The sequence below is a fragment of the Numenius arquata genome, chromosome 13 (genome assembly GCF_964106895.1).
Source record: "Numenius arquata chromosome 13, bNumArq3.hap1.1, whole genome shotgun sequence".
In the NCBI taxonomy this organism is placed as follows: domain Eukaryota; kingdom Metazoa; phylum Chordata; class Aves; order Charadriiformes; family Scolopacidae; genus Numenius; species Numenius arquata.
The window spans coordinates 2,097,110-2,110,248 of NC_133588.1; the positions used below are offsets into that span (position 1 = coordinate 2,097,110).

Below are 13,139 nucleotides of genomic sequence, written 5' to 3' on the forward strand. Positions count from 1 at the left end.
TGGGTTGACCACTCACGTGATGCAGTCCATTGACTCTCGTAAAGAATTTCACCTTAATGAAGCTGGGTGAGATCCTCGGCCGGATGGTGTCTGATCTCAAGGACAGGGGGAAGGTTTTACATCTCTGTTTCTCAACTGTACACTCCCTACAGGATAAATATACTGCTGTGTCTGTGCTGACTCCTCCTGTCTGGGTTGTGATGAGGAGGATGATGAGGAAAAGGAGGGTGGAAAATAGGCATGTAAACTGTTCTGAGAAGGCAGTGGGCTTTGTGGACGCATGGGACCATACCATCTCTTTGATATTAATTGCTGCAGTCACATCTTAGAGCTAACAGAGAAAGTAAGCTAGGCTTCTAAATCAATCCAGTATGCAGTTATATACTGGGTAATATTGTCTTTCCTGTGACAGGTATTTCACTGTAACATGCTACTGAATTTCTAATTTCAAATGATAGGAGGAAGCCTGGCCATGAGAAGTGTTGACAGTGTAATTTGATTTTATTCATATTGTTGGCACTTCGTGTGTGGGACATTCTTTTCTGTTTTATTTTTTTAATGGGAAACATTCCATCAGATTGTGAAAAGAACATTTTCTGTTGCTCAATAGATAAGCAAAAAACCTAACCGAACAAACCCCCAATATTATAAAGAACAGAAAAATAAAACAAGTTAAACAATAGTACTTGACTTTTATGTATAACGCGTTGACTTCAAAAATCTGAGTCATTCCATCCATATAAACAAGTTGTATAGTAGTAACAAAGTGCATGAAGCAAATTGCTAAATTTAACTAAGGTATTAAAATAAAAAGTACTTTAAAACAATACTTTAACACAGTTTCTTGCCATGATTCCATCATGCATTAACACAAATCAAATCCTGAGGCAACCTGTGCCTTTGACAGTCTTTCTGTAAATATGTAAATAAATGGATGTAATGATCAAACTCGCAAAAGGGTGAAAAACGCAAGACAAATCATCTATTTATAACAGAGTTGTATTTAAAAATAAAAAAAAAAAATAAATCAAAGTGCACTGCTGGTACATCTCATTTGAGCCTATTTGGGATGTGTATAACACAGGGGCATGATCCAGTCTCCAATGGTTTCAATGGTTTCAATGCCTTGTTTAAGCACCAGGGGAATAAAGAATGATGGATGTTCTATTACTATGACTAGCATGAAAACTGAAAACTTGTACCAGAATATATACGTAAACATCTTTTGTGTACTGAGGAGGCAAACGCTCTTAAATTATCTGATGTGTACAGTACTGGTACTTAATGTTTTGGTGCCAGTACCAGACTGGTCCAGTAATTAGCATTCAGATCTATTTCTAATTACAGATAAGGCATATAACAAAAAAGTAAATATTTGGTTATTAATATCTCGTACAGTTTAGCAACCCAACCAGTCAGAATTTATCTTGCCAATTTTAACAATCTTCAAACTCTTGTCTTCCATTTGTAGATAGTACTGATCTTTGAAAAAGTAGGTGTATCCTGTGAAGGCAAATAAGAAAGCATACTCAGATTATGTGGCATGTCATTCTCGAGCAAAGCTTTTTTTTGTCTGTTTGATTTCATAAAGCTTAATGAACTGAAAGACTCATTTTCTGAAATATTTATACACAATGAAAAAAGATTTATTTAAAAAATACATAAAAAATCCTATCCTGGAGAAGAGAGATCTTCTTAAATGGAGCCTGAAGTCAGGTTACTATTTTGTGAGCCAAAATTTTCTGGGAAGAAATATTTGCTGGCAAAATAGATGTTGAAAATGTAATCAAGTCGAGGCTCATGTGATATCAGTGGTGCTTCCAGACATTTATGCATATCTGTGCAAAATATGAGGTTGCTTAAAACTATGGGCCAGGCTTTCAGCTGCAGTGGGTAAGAGGTTAAATAAAAGGGCAAAATACAACCTATTTGTGCCTGTGATCAAGGAGGTTATCGCACTCAAGTTCTGGCTGTGCTAGAGCAGGATGATGCTGAAATGATGCTGCGGCCGCATCCTGGTACCGAGGAACCTATGGAGCTGTCAAGAAGTTGGGAAATTTCCAAGCCCCAGGGACTGGCCCAATCAAGCCTCCTCCTGTGCGTCAGGCATTGGGTGGCAGGAGTCGCTTTAGTCTGTCTCAGACTACGCTAGAAAGACACTAGAAACACTAGACTACATGAGAAAGCTCCACAGAGCTAATTTAAAAACAAAACAAAACAAAACAAAACAAAAACAAAAACAAGAAAAAAAGCAAGGAGAAAAGTGGGAAGATTCTAATAAAAGCTGTTTCTTGCCTTGTTAAGCTTTGCAAAGTGTTCAACTTCAAGGAAGTAAATGATAAAGGATAGATAGAGATTGAGATTAAACAAGCTTCATGAAAAGGGAAATCAGCATAACTGTTATTTGCTTGGGTAAAAATATTCAGGAGAGGTCATATTTGCTAAATGTTGCATTTTAGAAAGTTTAAACTGTGATTAGTAGGGTATTTATCAATGATATTTAAAGAGAAAATAGAGGAAAAAAAGTTTGTTTGAACCAATAGTTTGCAAAGCTGAATGGGAATTTGGCTCCTCCTCATGGACCACAAGAAATTAAAGTCTCCAGTAAGTTTCACAGCAGACAAATAAGAGACCGTTTGAGTGATTTAGGTCAGAATTGCAGCTTACCACTGTCAACAAGACCCAGGACAGCATCCAGGTTATCTGGAACTCCATTCCAAGAGTCAGCAATGAATTTAGGGGATGCAAGCTCCATTTTCTTCTTTTCTTCATTGTACCTGAAGAAAATGATATCCCTGCATTACAAATCTGTATTTAATGTTAAAATTTGATGTAATTTTTCAGGGAGTCTTCAGCAAATGTGACTACATAAAACAATCAAACAGAAACATAATAACAGAGATTGTGACATTGTCATTATAATTATTCCCCCACTCCATTAAAACTATGTGAAATTTTATATCTTTCCTTTAGGAAATGCAATTCTTGCTGAATTAAAAATGCACTTTCTAAGTAAAACCCCTTTCAGAAATGTGGCTTTAAAATTCCAAACATAATTCCAGGAAAGGTAACTTTTTTCAGGCAGCAGCTAGTATCTGAAGATAGCAGATTTTAATGTGGAATGCCTATCTTTTAAAAATCTTATTTGAAATATGCTTGTAGTCTATGTAATTGGTGGATTGCTATTAAATTACTTATTACTTTCCCTAGCATTTAATTAAAAAATCCTATTATTTTTCATGCAGTCCTGTCTCTCACTCAGTGGTGATCAGCAGATAAATGCCAAGTTAAAAATACATGCTTTTCTTTGGAGGGAGAAAAAAAAACAACCCCAAACCCCAATGGCTTTCACAGCCTGTGCTTTAAAGAGGAAAAGCTGTGCTGCTGTAAATCCACCAAACTCCATGGAAGTCAGATCTGGTTTGCAGTGGCCTTCAGATGGGAGTGGATCTGTCTGTATCCACCTCTGCGGATGATCAGTTCTCTCATTTACTCTTTCCGCTGTAGTATGCAAAGATGGATTTGTGCTAAGCCAGTTTTACTCTTCCACAAACAAGTAATCCAGGATCTTCCTTTCCATATATAGGGAATAAATGCCCCAGGGATGAAAGGTCCTTGAGAACGAAGATGGAAGGAGCAAGACTGTGGCCTCGTTTCCCCATTTTTTGGATTTCTAGATGGGAGTCAGTGCTGAGCAGGAGGAGTGGAGATGTCCTGGGGAGCATGTTTGGGAGACAGTTTGAACCAGGCTTCCAAAGCATGTGGGGCCTCGGTCCCCCCCAGCAGCACCCCTGCAGGAGCCGTGGGCTTCAGGGAGGTCGTCTGTGACTAGTACTGGAGGGAGGGAGGGAAGCATTTGTGTTCTTGATACTATTTCTCTATATCTATACGTGTCTTGAGTTACTTTTCCCCCGTTGCTATATGGAACTACTTGGATTGTGTCCAAAGTTACACCAGTACAAATGGTCAAAATCAATTATAATGACTAATGTAAATTACTTATTTTTTTTTTTCCTTGGATATTTAAAGAAAATCTAGTACCACAGCTTTAAAAGTTCAGCTGTGGAATCTGAGCCACCTCCTCTTCCTCTCCTTCACAGAACTTTGCTTTGCTTAATAATCTTGTTTTGACAACACTAAAATAGCTTGGGGCTGGAAAGAGGGAGAGGAGAAGGCTTCCAAAAAATCCATTTAAAGTGAGTGTGATAATGGCACAGGAAGGCCTATGGTATGTAACTATTTTGATTCCATGTGGCAGAGTCCTTGTATAAAATAAAACAGCCACGTACTTAAGGGTTATAGCGTCTGTGTTAGACGGAGGTGCGTTTTTTTCTGAAATATTTGTCAACTGCTTACTTCCTTCTTTACACAGACAGAAATCTCTTAAGCTTATTTTGATTCCTTAAGAATAAATTATGCATTCTGCGGTGACTGCAATTGATAAGGTACTTTGATAGAAATACTGTCTGTGATTAGAGCGATGAATTACTTGGAGGCCCTGGAGTACAGTTAATCAAAACAGTCATTGGTACAGAGGAGAGAAGCAGCTTTTTGCTAACTCATGGTCTATAGGGTTTGGTAGGAATCCCAAGTATTGCAGATGGCTGTATTGGAGCTCCTTGCAAACGTTTAAGATGGTCTCTGCAAAATGACATTAAAAAATTAATAGCATTCTTTAGCTTTTAAGTAGTTCTTTCTTTTTTTTTTTTTTTTTTTTTTTTTTTCCCAGGTAATGGAGAAGAGTATTGTCCTCAGAGTAATTGAAAGAAAGTTATGATCAAATGGCAATTGTGAAAGGGTATTTTATTTACTTACAGGAATCCACAGCCATTAGGATATAAAAAAGACACTCATGCAGTTTGATCATAACATTAAATTAATGTTCACATAAAATGGACTCAATTATGGAGCTTGGAGAATCTTTTAGATTTCTGGTGATTGTTTCTGATGTTTAACTTTCCTCTAAATTGTCAGTTAATGAATGGTTCAGCTTTCAGCTGTTGTTTAATGCCTGCATTCCTGACTTCAAGTCCTGTTCCTGGAAGAGACCTCTGATGGTGAAAGCAGGAGTCAGTGTCTCGGGTTTGTTCTCGTGCCATTCTGACAGGCAGCACGGAGGTAACTCACAAAGCTTCCCAAAGCATCAAAGTGTGTCTGCTTTTTAAGATGATCTTTTGTGCCAGATCTTCCTGCCAGTTATGATAACGAATTTCTATTAAATATAAGTAGCAGACTTTTCATCAGATGCAATGTAGGATAGTTATTTCTACCATAGTAATAGCCTTGAGACATTTTAAGGACATTCCTTCCTAATCTAAGAGTCCAAGATTGTTCCTGGACAGACCGTGGCAGCAAGTCACCTGAGTTTGGTTGCTTATGTTGCATCATATTTTGCTTCTCTACAGTCCTTCAAGCAGAACCTTAGTGCAAATACAGAGTTGCACGCATTTGTGGAATACCACATTTGTTGGTGTTCTTTGCACCAAAAACTTCTCTGAGCATTTACTGGAAACACGAAAAGGATCGTAGAGACGGTCAAAAGGAATTGAAGCTAAGATTTTTCCCAAAGCGCTAACAGATACACTTCTCGTGGTCGGTTCACATCTCCTCAGTGCCAACCCTGTTAGTAGAGCAAATGTGCTAGTGGCCGGTACATCAGCTGCTGAAAGGTTTTACAGCCATCCCCAGTGTGCTTTGCTGGTCACACTGCTCTTCCTTTCACATCCAGGGCCTCCAAACCTGATGGCTTAGTGAAAGAATTTCAAAGGCAGTCTGCTCAGTCTTTGGCTTCAAGAGATTGGAGATCAGCCCCTTTTTAAGGAATTCATAGATTCATAGATTGGTCCAGGCCGGAAGGGACCTCCAAAGGTCATCTAGTCCGACCTCCCCGCAGTCAGCAGGGACACCCCCAACTAGACCAGGTTGCCCAGGGCCTCGTCGAGCTTCACCTTGAATATCTCAAAAAAAAACTTCCTGTCAGAGTTTTCTCCCAGCAGTTGTGAGCTGGCAGTAGGGACAGCTTGCCCCTCTGAAGAGCCTGAGACTGATGTGGGGCAGTTCCTGGTATGTAGGGGTTGAGGGATGGGTTGTTAGTGGTGAGCAGCCTGAAAGAGACTCCCAGATATCCTCTTCCCTTGTAAGCTGTTTTCTCAAATAGGTGCTAGTTTCCTGCTGCTGCTGTACCAAATCCATACTCCCTGGTTCAGCATCCTTGCTCACCGCTGCTGTCAGCGTGGATTTTATATTCTCCAAAGATGAAACCCCCATGTTTGCTTCCTGCCTCCTGAAACTCAGAGGGCATTCAATCCTAGAGACACAGCTCGGCTGACAGCATCCCACCACCCCTTCAATGCATCTTACTTCCAGTATCTGTCTCCAGCAAAAATGTATGTCCTCTTGTTCCTGCCCCAGTTAAAAGCTGCATCAACACGTTGCACATCAGGGGGTAGTCCCAGGTTGGTGAGTTTCTTTGGATAGCCCCTGTCCAGGTTACTGGCTGAATAAACCCAGTACTCATTTCCTAGGTAGGGGAGAAAACAAAGCAAACAAAGACTGTGTATTAATCAGATACAGAGGAGGATTTCTTCTTTTATGCTTTGGTACGGGGCTTTTTATTGCACTAACTGTACTACTAGTCTTTCTGGTGTTATACCATCTGTGAAGCGCTAGATTAGACTGCAGCTGTAGTGTCATTACAATTGCTGCTGTTGCCTTTTAAATGTCTTAAATTGCTTCCTGGCAAAGGACATCACCTCACCATGCTCTTCCTTTCTCCTCAGCTGTCTCATCTTTGAGGCAGACACTTAGTACAGCTGGGGTTATGTTAAAACAGGTAGTTAATAGTGGCAAGTTTTTGTGTGATGAAGATGGTCTGAAACCAGGCAAGGGCACCTGAAGTTCAAATGCAGCAGCTTATGTTCACCCTCCATTGGTTTTTTTGAGTGATTTTTAAAAAAAAATATTTTTGGGGGGCAATTAATGGGAATTTTTTGCCCAGAGTTCCTATTTCTGTTATCTTTTGTCATATGAGATTTTCTAATGTCTCTTCAAATCTGTACTAGTGGAAGATGTACAAGTATTCTGTGTTCTTTACATGGAATTATAATTTACTTAGTAAACACCCTCACTGGATACACTGAAAGCCATGGAAAGATTCATTCATGAAAGGACATTTCTTTGATTCTGTGCTAGTGTGAAAGAAAGTCAGTCAAGTATTAATATGAGAAAAGTGTAAAGTGTAGCGCTTGAGTTCCTGAGAAGGCATTTCACTGTTCAGGAGCAAAGGGTGGGTCTCAGTACTAAGTATTTTAAGGTAGTTGGATTACAGGTGACTTTCAAACCCCTGTTTGTTTGATAGTTATTTTTGTTTTGTTTTATTTTTTTAAAAAGCAGGTTAGTTACATTTTCCTGGAAATTACAAAGACAGAGGGAGAGGTGTAGATGTAATAGTATTATAAAAAGTATACACAATATTTAAAGCATTTTGGCTTGGTTGAAATAAAACTTTTTTAAGCTTTATTTTTTTTCCTCCATGTAAACTAAAGCAAATGGCCTTTGAGACATGTGGAATAGATTATCGTTACTTTTACCCTCCTGTAAAAATGTACAGCAGCATTGGCCATATGTTTTTTACATGATTGGAGATGTTTAGTCATGTTTTTAGTAGATACTGGAGCCCGGTTTTTGCTGGCGCAGTTGTTCCTGGTGAGAAGAGCCTCCCAGCTCTGCTAATTTGGCCAGTACAGCTGAGCCATATGTGTGATTTAGGAGGGACAGAGGAAGGCTTCCTGTTACCCTCCTCGCTCACACGGCCGCCCGTATCCTCTGCCTGCGGAGCCGCCGAGGCAGACACTTGGAAGGCAGAGTGGAAGTCAGTCTTTGGCAAAAGAGGAAGACACAAGGAAAGGCACAGGGTGGGAAAAAAGGTCTAATCTTCTCAAGCAGCATTTACAGAGACAATAGCTTAAAGTGAGAGGAAACAGAAGAAAAACAGATCAGTGAGTGATGAAACAGAGCTCTCAATGTTGTTGCTTTTTGTTTTAAATAGCGTGTCTAGTTTAGTCTTGCTTATTGTTGTATATATCTTTCTATTATTATTTCTATTATTTCTATTCTAATGTTGTTTTTACATCTTTCTAGGGGTTCAGAGCTCCCCTTTGTTGTTATGGAGGCTGTTCAGAGTCTTTCAGATCCCGTCTTAAAATCCTCGGCACGGGATGTCTGAGATCTGTCACCCGTACCCTCTGGCTGTATTGGCTCTGAGGCAGGCCAGTCCCTGGCCCTCTTACAACTCGGAGGAAACCCAGCCCGAACATGACTTTTATGCAAATGCCTACTTTCATTTTAAAACTTAAACCCAATACCTGAAAAAAACACAGCCTTCTCATCCTGAGGGGCCTCGTAGACGGCATCAATTTTCTCTGGCAGATCAGGCCAGAACGTAGCAACAAGAAGAGGACCTGTGGGTTTTCCTCGGGGGTTTACAGTCCTCCACATGAATCTGAGCAGAACAGAAAATTGTACGAGATTTACAATGAACTAATTCACCAGCACATCTGTTTCTCGTCATTTCTGGCAAAGGCCGCGTGAGCGTGCGCATACACACATGCGCGCGCGCACACACACACACACTAGCAGCAACACACACTTGTGACTGTTTTCCTACAGTGACTGAAAAGCCAAATCGCTCATTTAGAAGCATGTTGCTAAAACAGTCACACAATAAGCTGCACGCTGGACTGCAGGTGAAATCGCTCGCACTGATTGCTTTGGAGTTCCTGTTGCTTTTTGCATCAGGGCAAAATGTGTCCCGTGCTGGGAGTATACAAATAAACTCATTTACAAGGCATTTAAACTATTAGAGCTCTCCTGCTGTTGTGTACGGAGCAGATGGATGAGTGGCTGACAAAAGCAGGGATTTGTATTCCGTGAATTGCTCTTGCAATTACTATTGTAGTGACTAAAAGTTCAAATTTAATAACGGTATATCAAACTGCTTGGAAGTGAGCTTGGCTGTAAAAGAAACTGCTAGCACTAAAAATATTCATTAGAGAAATGCAAAGGGTAATTTATTGCCTATTTTATGTAAAAGTAGGATCATCATTTGATTTAAGCTTTAAAAAGCTGTAATTATCTTTAAATGGCAGAGCTTTGTGCTGAGGGCTTTTGGTATTAAAAATGACACTGCTATTTCCTCCTTCATAGAACGAACAACTTTTTTCCACAACAGAACAAAAGTTTTGCCATGGTCATAAAATGCAAAATCAGCAGACTGGTGGAATCACTCTTGCACCAAGCTATAGCTATTAAATTCTCAGGTCAAACAGCTTTTACCATTATTATGTTGCTGAAGCTCAAGGCGCTACATTTTACTTTTGGCAGAGTATAAATAGTCATTACCCATTCCTACCCAGAGTAATTATACCTTTGAGAAAACCAGGATCTGCAATTGAATTTTGGTTTTGCCTAAAGCTTGGAGGAGCAGTTCGAAATTCATTTAATAAATTGCTGTATTTGTAGCAACAGAAGTTTGCATGCAGAGCTAGCTAGGACAAATAAAAGATTTTGAAATGCATTTGCAAGTATGATTAGTTGCTGCATACTGGATTATGATAATCTATCGTGTTTGATACGAGGAAGAGTACAACGGGCAAGTGCATTGGGTTTTTTGTCTCTTAATAAAAAATATGTATTAATTTAACCTGACATATTGTACTAATAATTAAGATAGTAATATGTTAACTTACTCTCATTTTGCGTACATATATGTATTTTTAACATGTACAAAAATATCTCTGGGCGTAGCTCATAATTTTCATTTAAAAGAGCATTTATAAAGCATTTAGCTAATTACTCTTGCTCTTGACACGTGAAGCTCTGTAAAAGGTAATAAGGTTTGTTTCATGCAGCTCTTCTTAGACAGAAAAGCAGATCCAATACGATGTGAAAAGGCAATCCATATAACAAATCTTTCTAACGCTGCATTCATAAAAGTAGCTTCTTTAAAAATCCAAGTTACAGAATTCTCAATCAAATTTGGACCTGATTTATGGCTGAGTCAGCACTAATAATTACTATATGCATGAATTCCAAACTTTCCAGAGCCAGTGGAGACTTGAACACTGGGTTTTTATTAAAGCACATATTTCAAGGGACTTGTTAAAATGGTGAGGTTTTCTCGTAGAAAGGGAAACTTTGTCAAAGCTGAGTTTTCTTTTGTTTTTGAATTGGGTAGGAGGTATTTTTATTTCTACTCATCTTATTGAGGAAATGGTGAAATTAGTTCTTTGGCTTTCTCATTTCACTCTGAACATGTTAAAATGTTTTGACTCATTCAGGTTAAATTTTAATATTACATTTACAGAGAGATTTAGTACTTTGTTACAGTACGTATTACATTATATTTTAACGTAATCAAGATTTTCTATTGTTGCTGTTGTTATTATTCCTATTACATGCCATTATGTAAAGGGTCTTTTTTAACGTGTTGGTAAACTTCAGAAGCTTGGATTTTTACTCACTTTCAGAACAGAAGCATCTGCATAAATACTGTACTCAGGCACACTTGTTGCTTGGAGGATTCTGTGCCCAGTGGCTCTATGGCCAGCAGCACCTCCAGTTAATTCCCTTTTATTTCCTTGGTTTGAGAGGGGAGGTAAAAATACTTTTTGGAAAGAATCTGATCTGACCTCCTTTTTGTTATTTAGTCCTTTTGCCTGTGTAATATGACAGTTGGATGCTATGGTCGTTTTCATGAATCATAAAAGTCACACAACACATGATAGACATCTGTTTTTTTGAATTCCTAAAGTGAGTCATAATGCTGCTTTGCCTGATATTTGGAAAGCTGCGAGACTGACAGGCAGAGCCATTCCAGAGCAAAACAATTCAACGATTGTCTGCCTTTGCTGCCTGTTAGATAAAGCATGAGTCAGTTTGAACAGATTGGTTTGGTATTTGCATAGTTCTTTGACCAACTGCATCTGAATGTGAAATACTTCTGTGTTGTTGGGATTATATAGAATACTGAATCGCTTTGCTGATTTAGGAGTAGATATTAAGCTGCTCCTTGTTGGATCAAGCCTTGCGCGGTTACCAGTTTACAAAAGCAGAAGCAAGGTGGAGGTCTGGCTGAAAACCGAGGCCCACAAGTGAGCAAAGAGGATGGGAATGCTGCGAATACTGTGGGAAGGGTTTTGTACTGCTGGGAGAATGCTTCTCCTTTTGGAGGCGCCGAGCTGAGGTGGACACCTCAGCTCCCTGATGGCTCTGCTAGCGAAAGCGGGCACTGGTTTTGGCAAGTTCGTTAGCCTGGGGCAGCGGGGTCTGCTCTGGGCAGCTTGTTGATGCAAGGGTCCAGTGCTGGCTTTTTGTGAGCCTGATCTGTTGGTGCTGTCAGGTCAACAGGCCGAGAAAGGGCTATTTCTTGCCATTAGGGATCACTGGACTGCAAGGAATCAGCCTGCCACTGAGGGGGCCGAGAGGAATAGCACAAAAGGTATCACAGGTATCCCCACGGACAGGCGGAATGAACCCTTTTTGCCCATAGCAGCTGTATTAGAAACGGGGAACGTTAGTTCTTACAACCAGGGTTTTTAATCCCAGTTTCTACATTGCTAAAACACAAAGCCTATGAAAGATGAAGTCAAACTTCAAACCCAAAGCACCGCTACCTGGGTGTCACACAGGTGGGAACTAGAAGGAAATGCACAGAAGGAATTGCTGTATACTATAGACTGTAAAATTACCTTCTTACCCATGACTTTTTGTTATGAAAAGCTGGTGAGTAGAGTCAAACTGGGCAGCGTAGCCATAAAGCCTTCACGTCTCCTTGCTGAGTATTTAAATCTGGAGGACATGGCTGGTCTTCACACCACAGCAGATACAGATAACTATTAAATTGGTGTTTTGTGAGGGGGGGTCTGGTTTGTTGGTTCTTGCTCCCTTTTAAATTTCAGCTCTGACATCTGGAGCAACAAACAGCTGCTATATAATACTTCTGTCAGCTTCAGATGCTTGTGGTCTTCTTATCTGATAGGAGACGGTGTTTGATTTGGGCACACGCAATGAACTTATGTGGGCCTAGATCTTCAACGGCTTTGGGAGAATGTTCAGGGTAACTGGGGATAAACGATTTCAAATTGGGCGTTGATTTATGGAAGGGATAAAGGAGCTTTAGTGTCTCTCACCGTGCTGCTGCCAAGTCCCGTACTCCTTAGGAGATGCTCTTCATTGCTGAGCAGCTGGGTAATACGGGCCCTGGCAAAGGCAGTGGGAGCTGCAGCTGCGCAGCCACCTCATTTTATCAGGAATGTCTCTGCTCTTTCATCAAAAATGCCTTTGTGTGTCTTCTGCCTTGGAGCCCTTGCACACATGGAGCCTATCCCAGTCACCAGTGTCCTTGATGTGTTATTGCAGCAGCCACAAGTCACGTAATACTGTTATTTAATGATTTTGGATAAAACCTGGATTAAAGCACTCAGGGTTTAATCACGAGATTTTGCTCACAGATTTCCATAATTATGTCTTTACGAACACGGGAAGGGAGCAGATCCTCTTTGGACTAGGCCATCATAATGAAAGCTATGCTGAAACTGAAGATTTGCTGAAAGAATGTCTCCATGGTAGAAGAGGCATTTGAGATTATTGCCACTAACTTCGGATGAACTATTTTTTTTGGAGAGGTGTTTTCAGAAGCTGAGATTGGAAATTTTCCTGCAATCAGATTTGAAGTTTTACCCCAGAGTGCAGACTATATGAAATGAAATCAGGAAGGACAGTGACTCCGGAGCTCTACTTCACTGGAAGTGATGGGATTTCCATTGCTGAATTACTTGTAGGTTGCTGAAATCCTTGTACATTTTGCTACAAAAAGCATCCGAAAATATTTTATAGGGAATGAATCCTTCTTTGGCAGGCAGTAGACTGGCTAATGCATGTCTTCCATTGCTAATTTTGTGATTAACATTACAGATGGGTAAGTCTCTACAGATTTTGGGGGGTCATATCTGGTTTGCATAAGCATTTAGAACTTTGGATGTGTTGTGTTTGAGGTGTGTGTCACTTCACCCTTTTGAGCAACCCTTGTGTGACTCCACAGAAGCCAGTGGGGCTGACACCAGGGTTAATATTTTGCTATC

General features: G+C 40.0%; 1 protein-coding gene across 2 annotated transcripts in view; it reads right to left on the bottom strand.

The window, feature by feature from the left end:
- Positions 1 to 484: 484 nt before the first annotated feature.
- Positions 485 to 13,139, bottom strand: part of MMP2 (matrix metallopeptidase 2) — a 37,075-nt gene continuing 24,420 nt past the window's right edge. For both annotated transcript variants that reach the window (XM_074157825.1, XM_074157826.1), the window contains exons 10-13: positions 8,364 to 8,500; positions 6,361 to 6,520; positions 2,668 to 2,777; positions 485 to 1,503 (exon numbers count right to left, since the gene is read on the bottom strand). In XM_074157825.1, the coding sequence (XP_074013926.1) occupies positions 1,400 to 1,503; positions 2,668 to 2,777; positions 6,361 to 6,520; positions 8,364 to 8,500 (511 nt within the window). In that variant the 3' untranslated portion in view covers positions 485 to 1,399. The remainder of the gene's footprint in view (positions 1,504 to 2,667; positions 2,778 to 6,360; positions 6,521 to 8,363; positions 8,501 to 13,139) is intronic.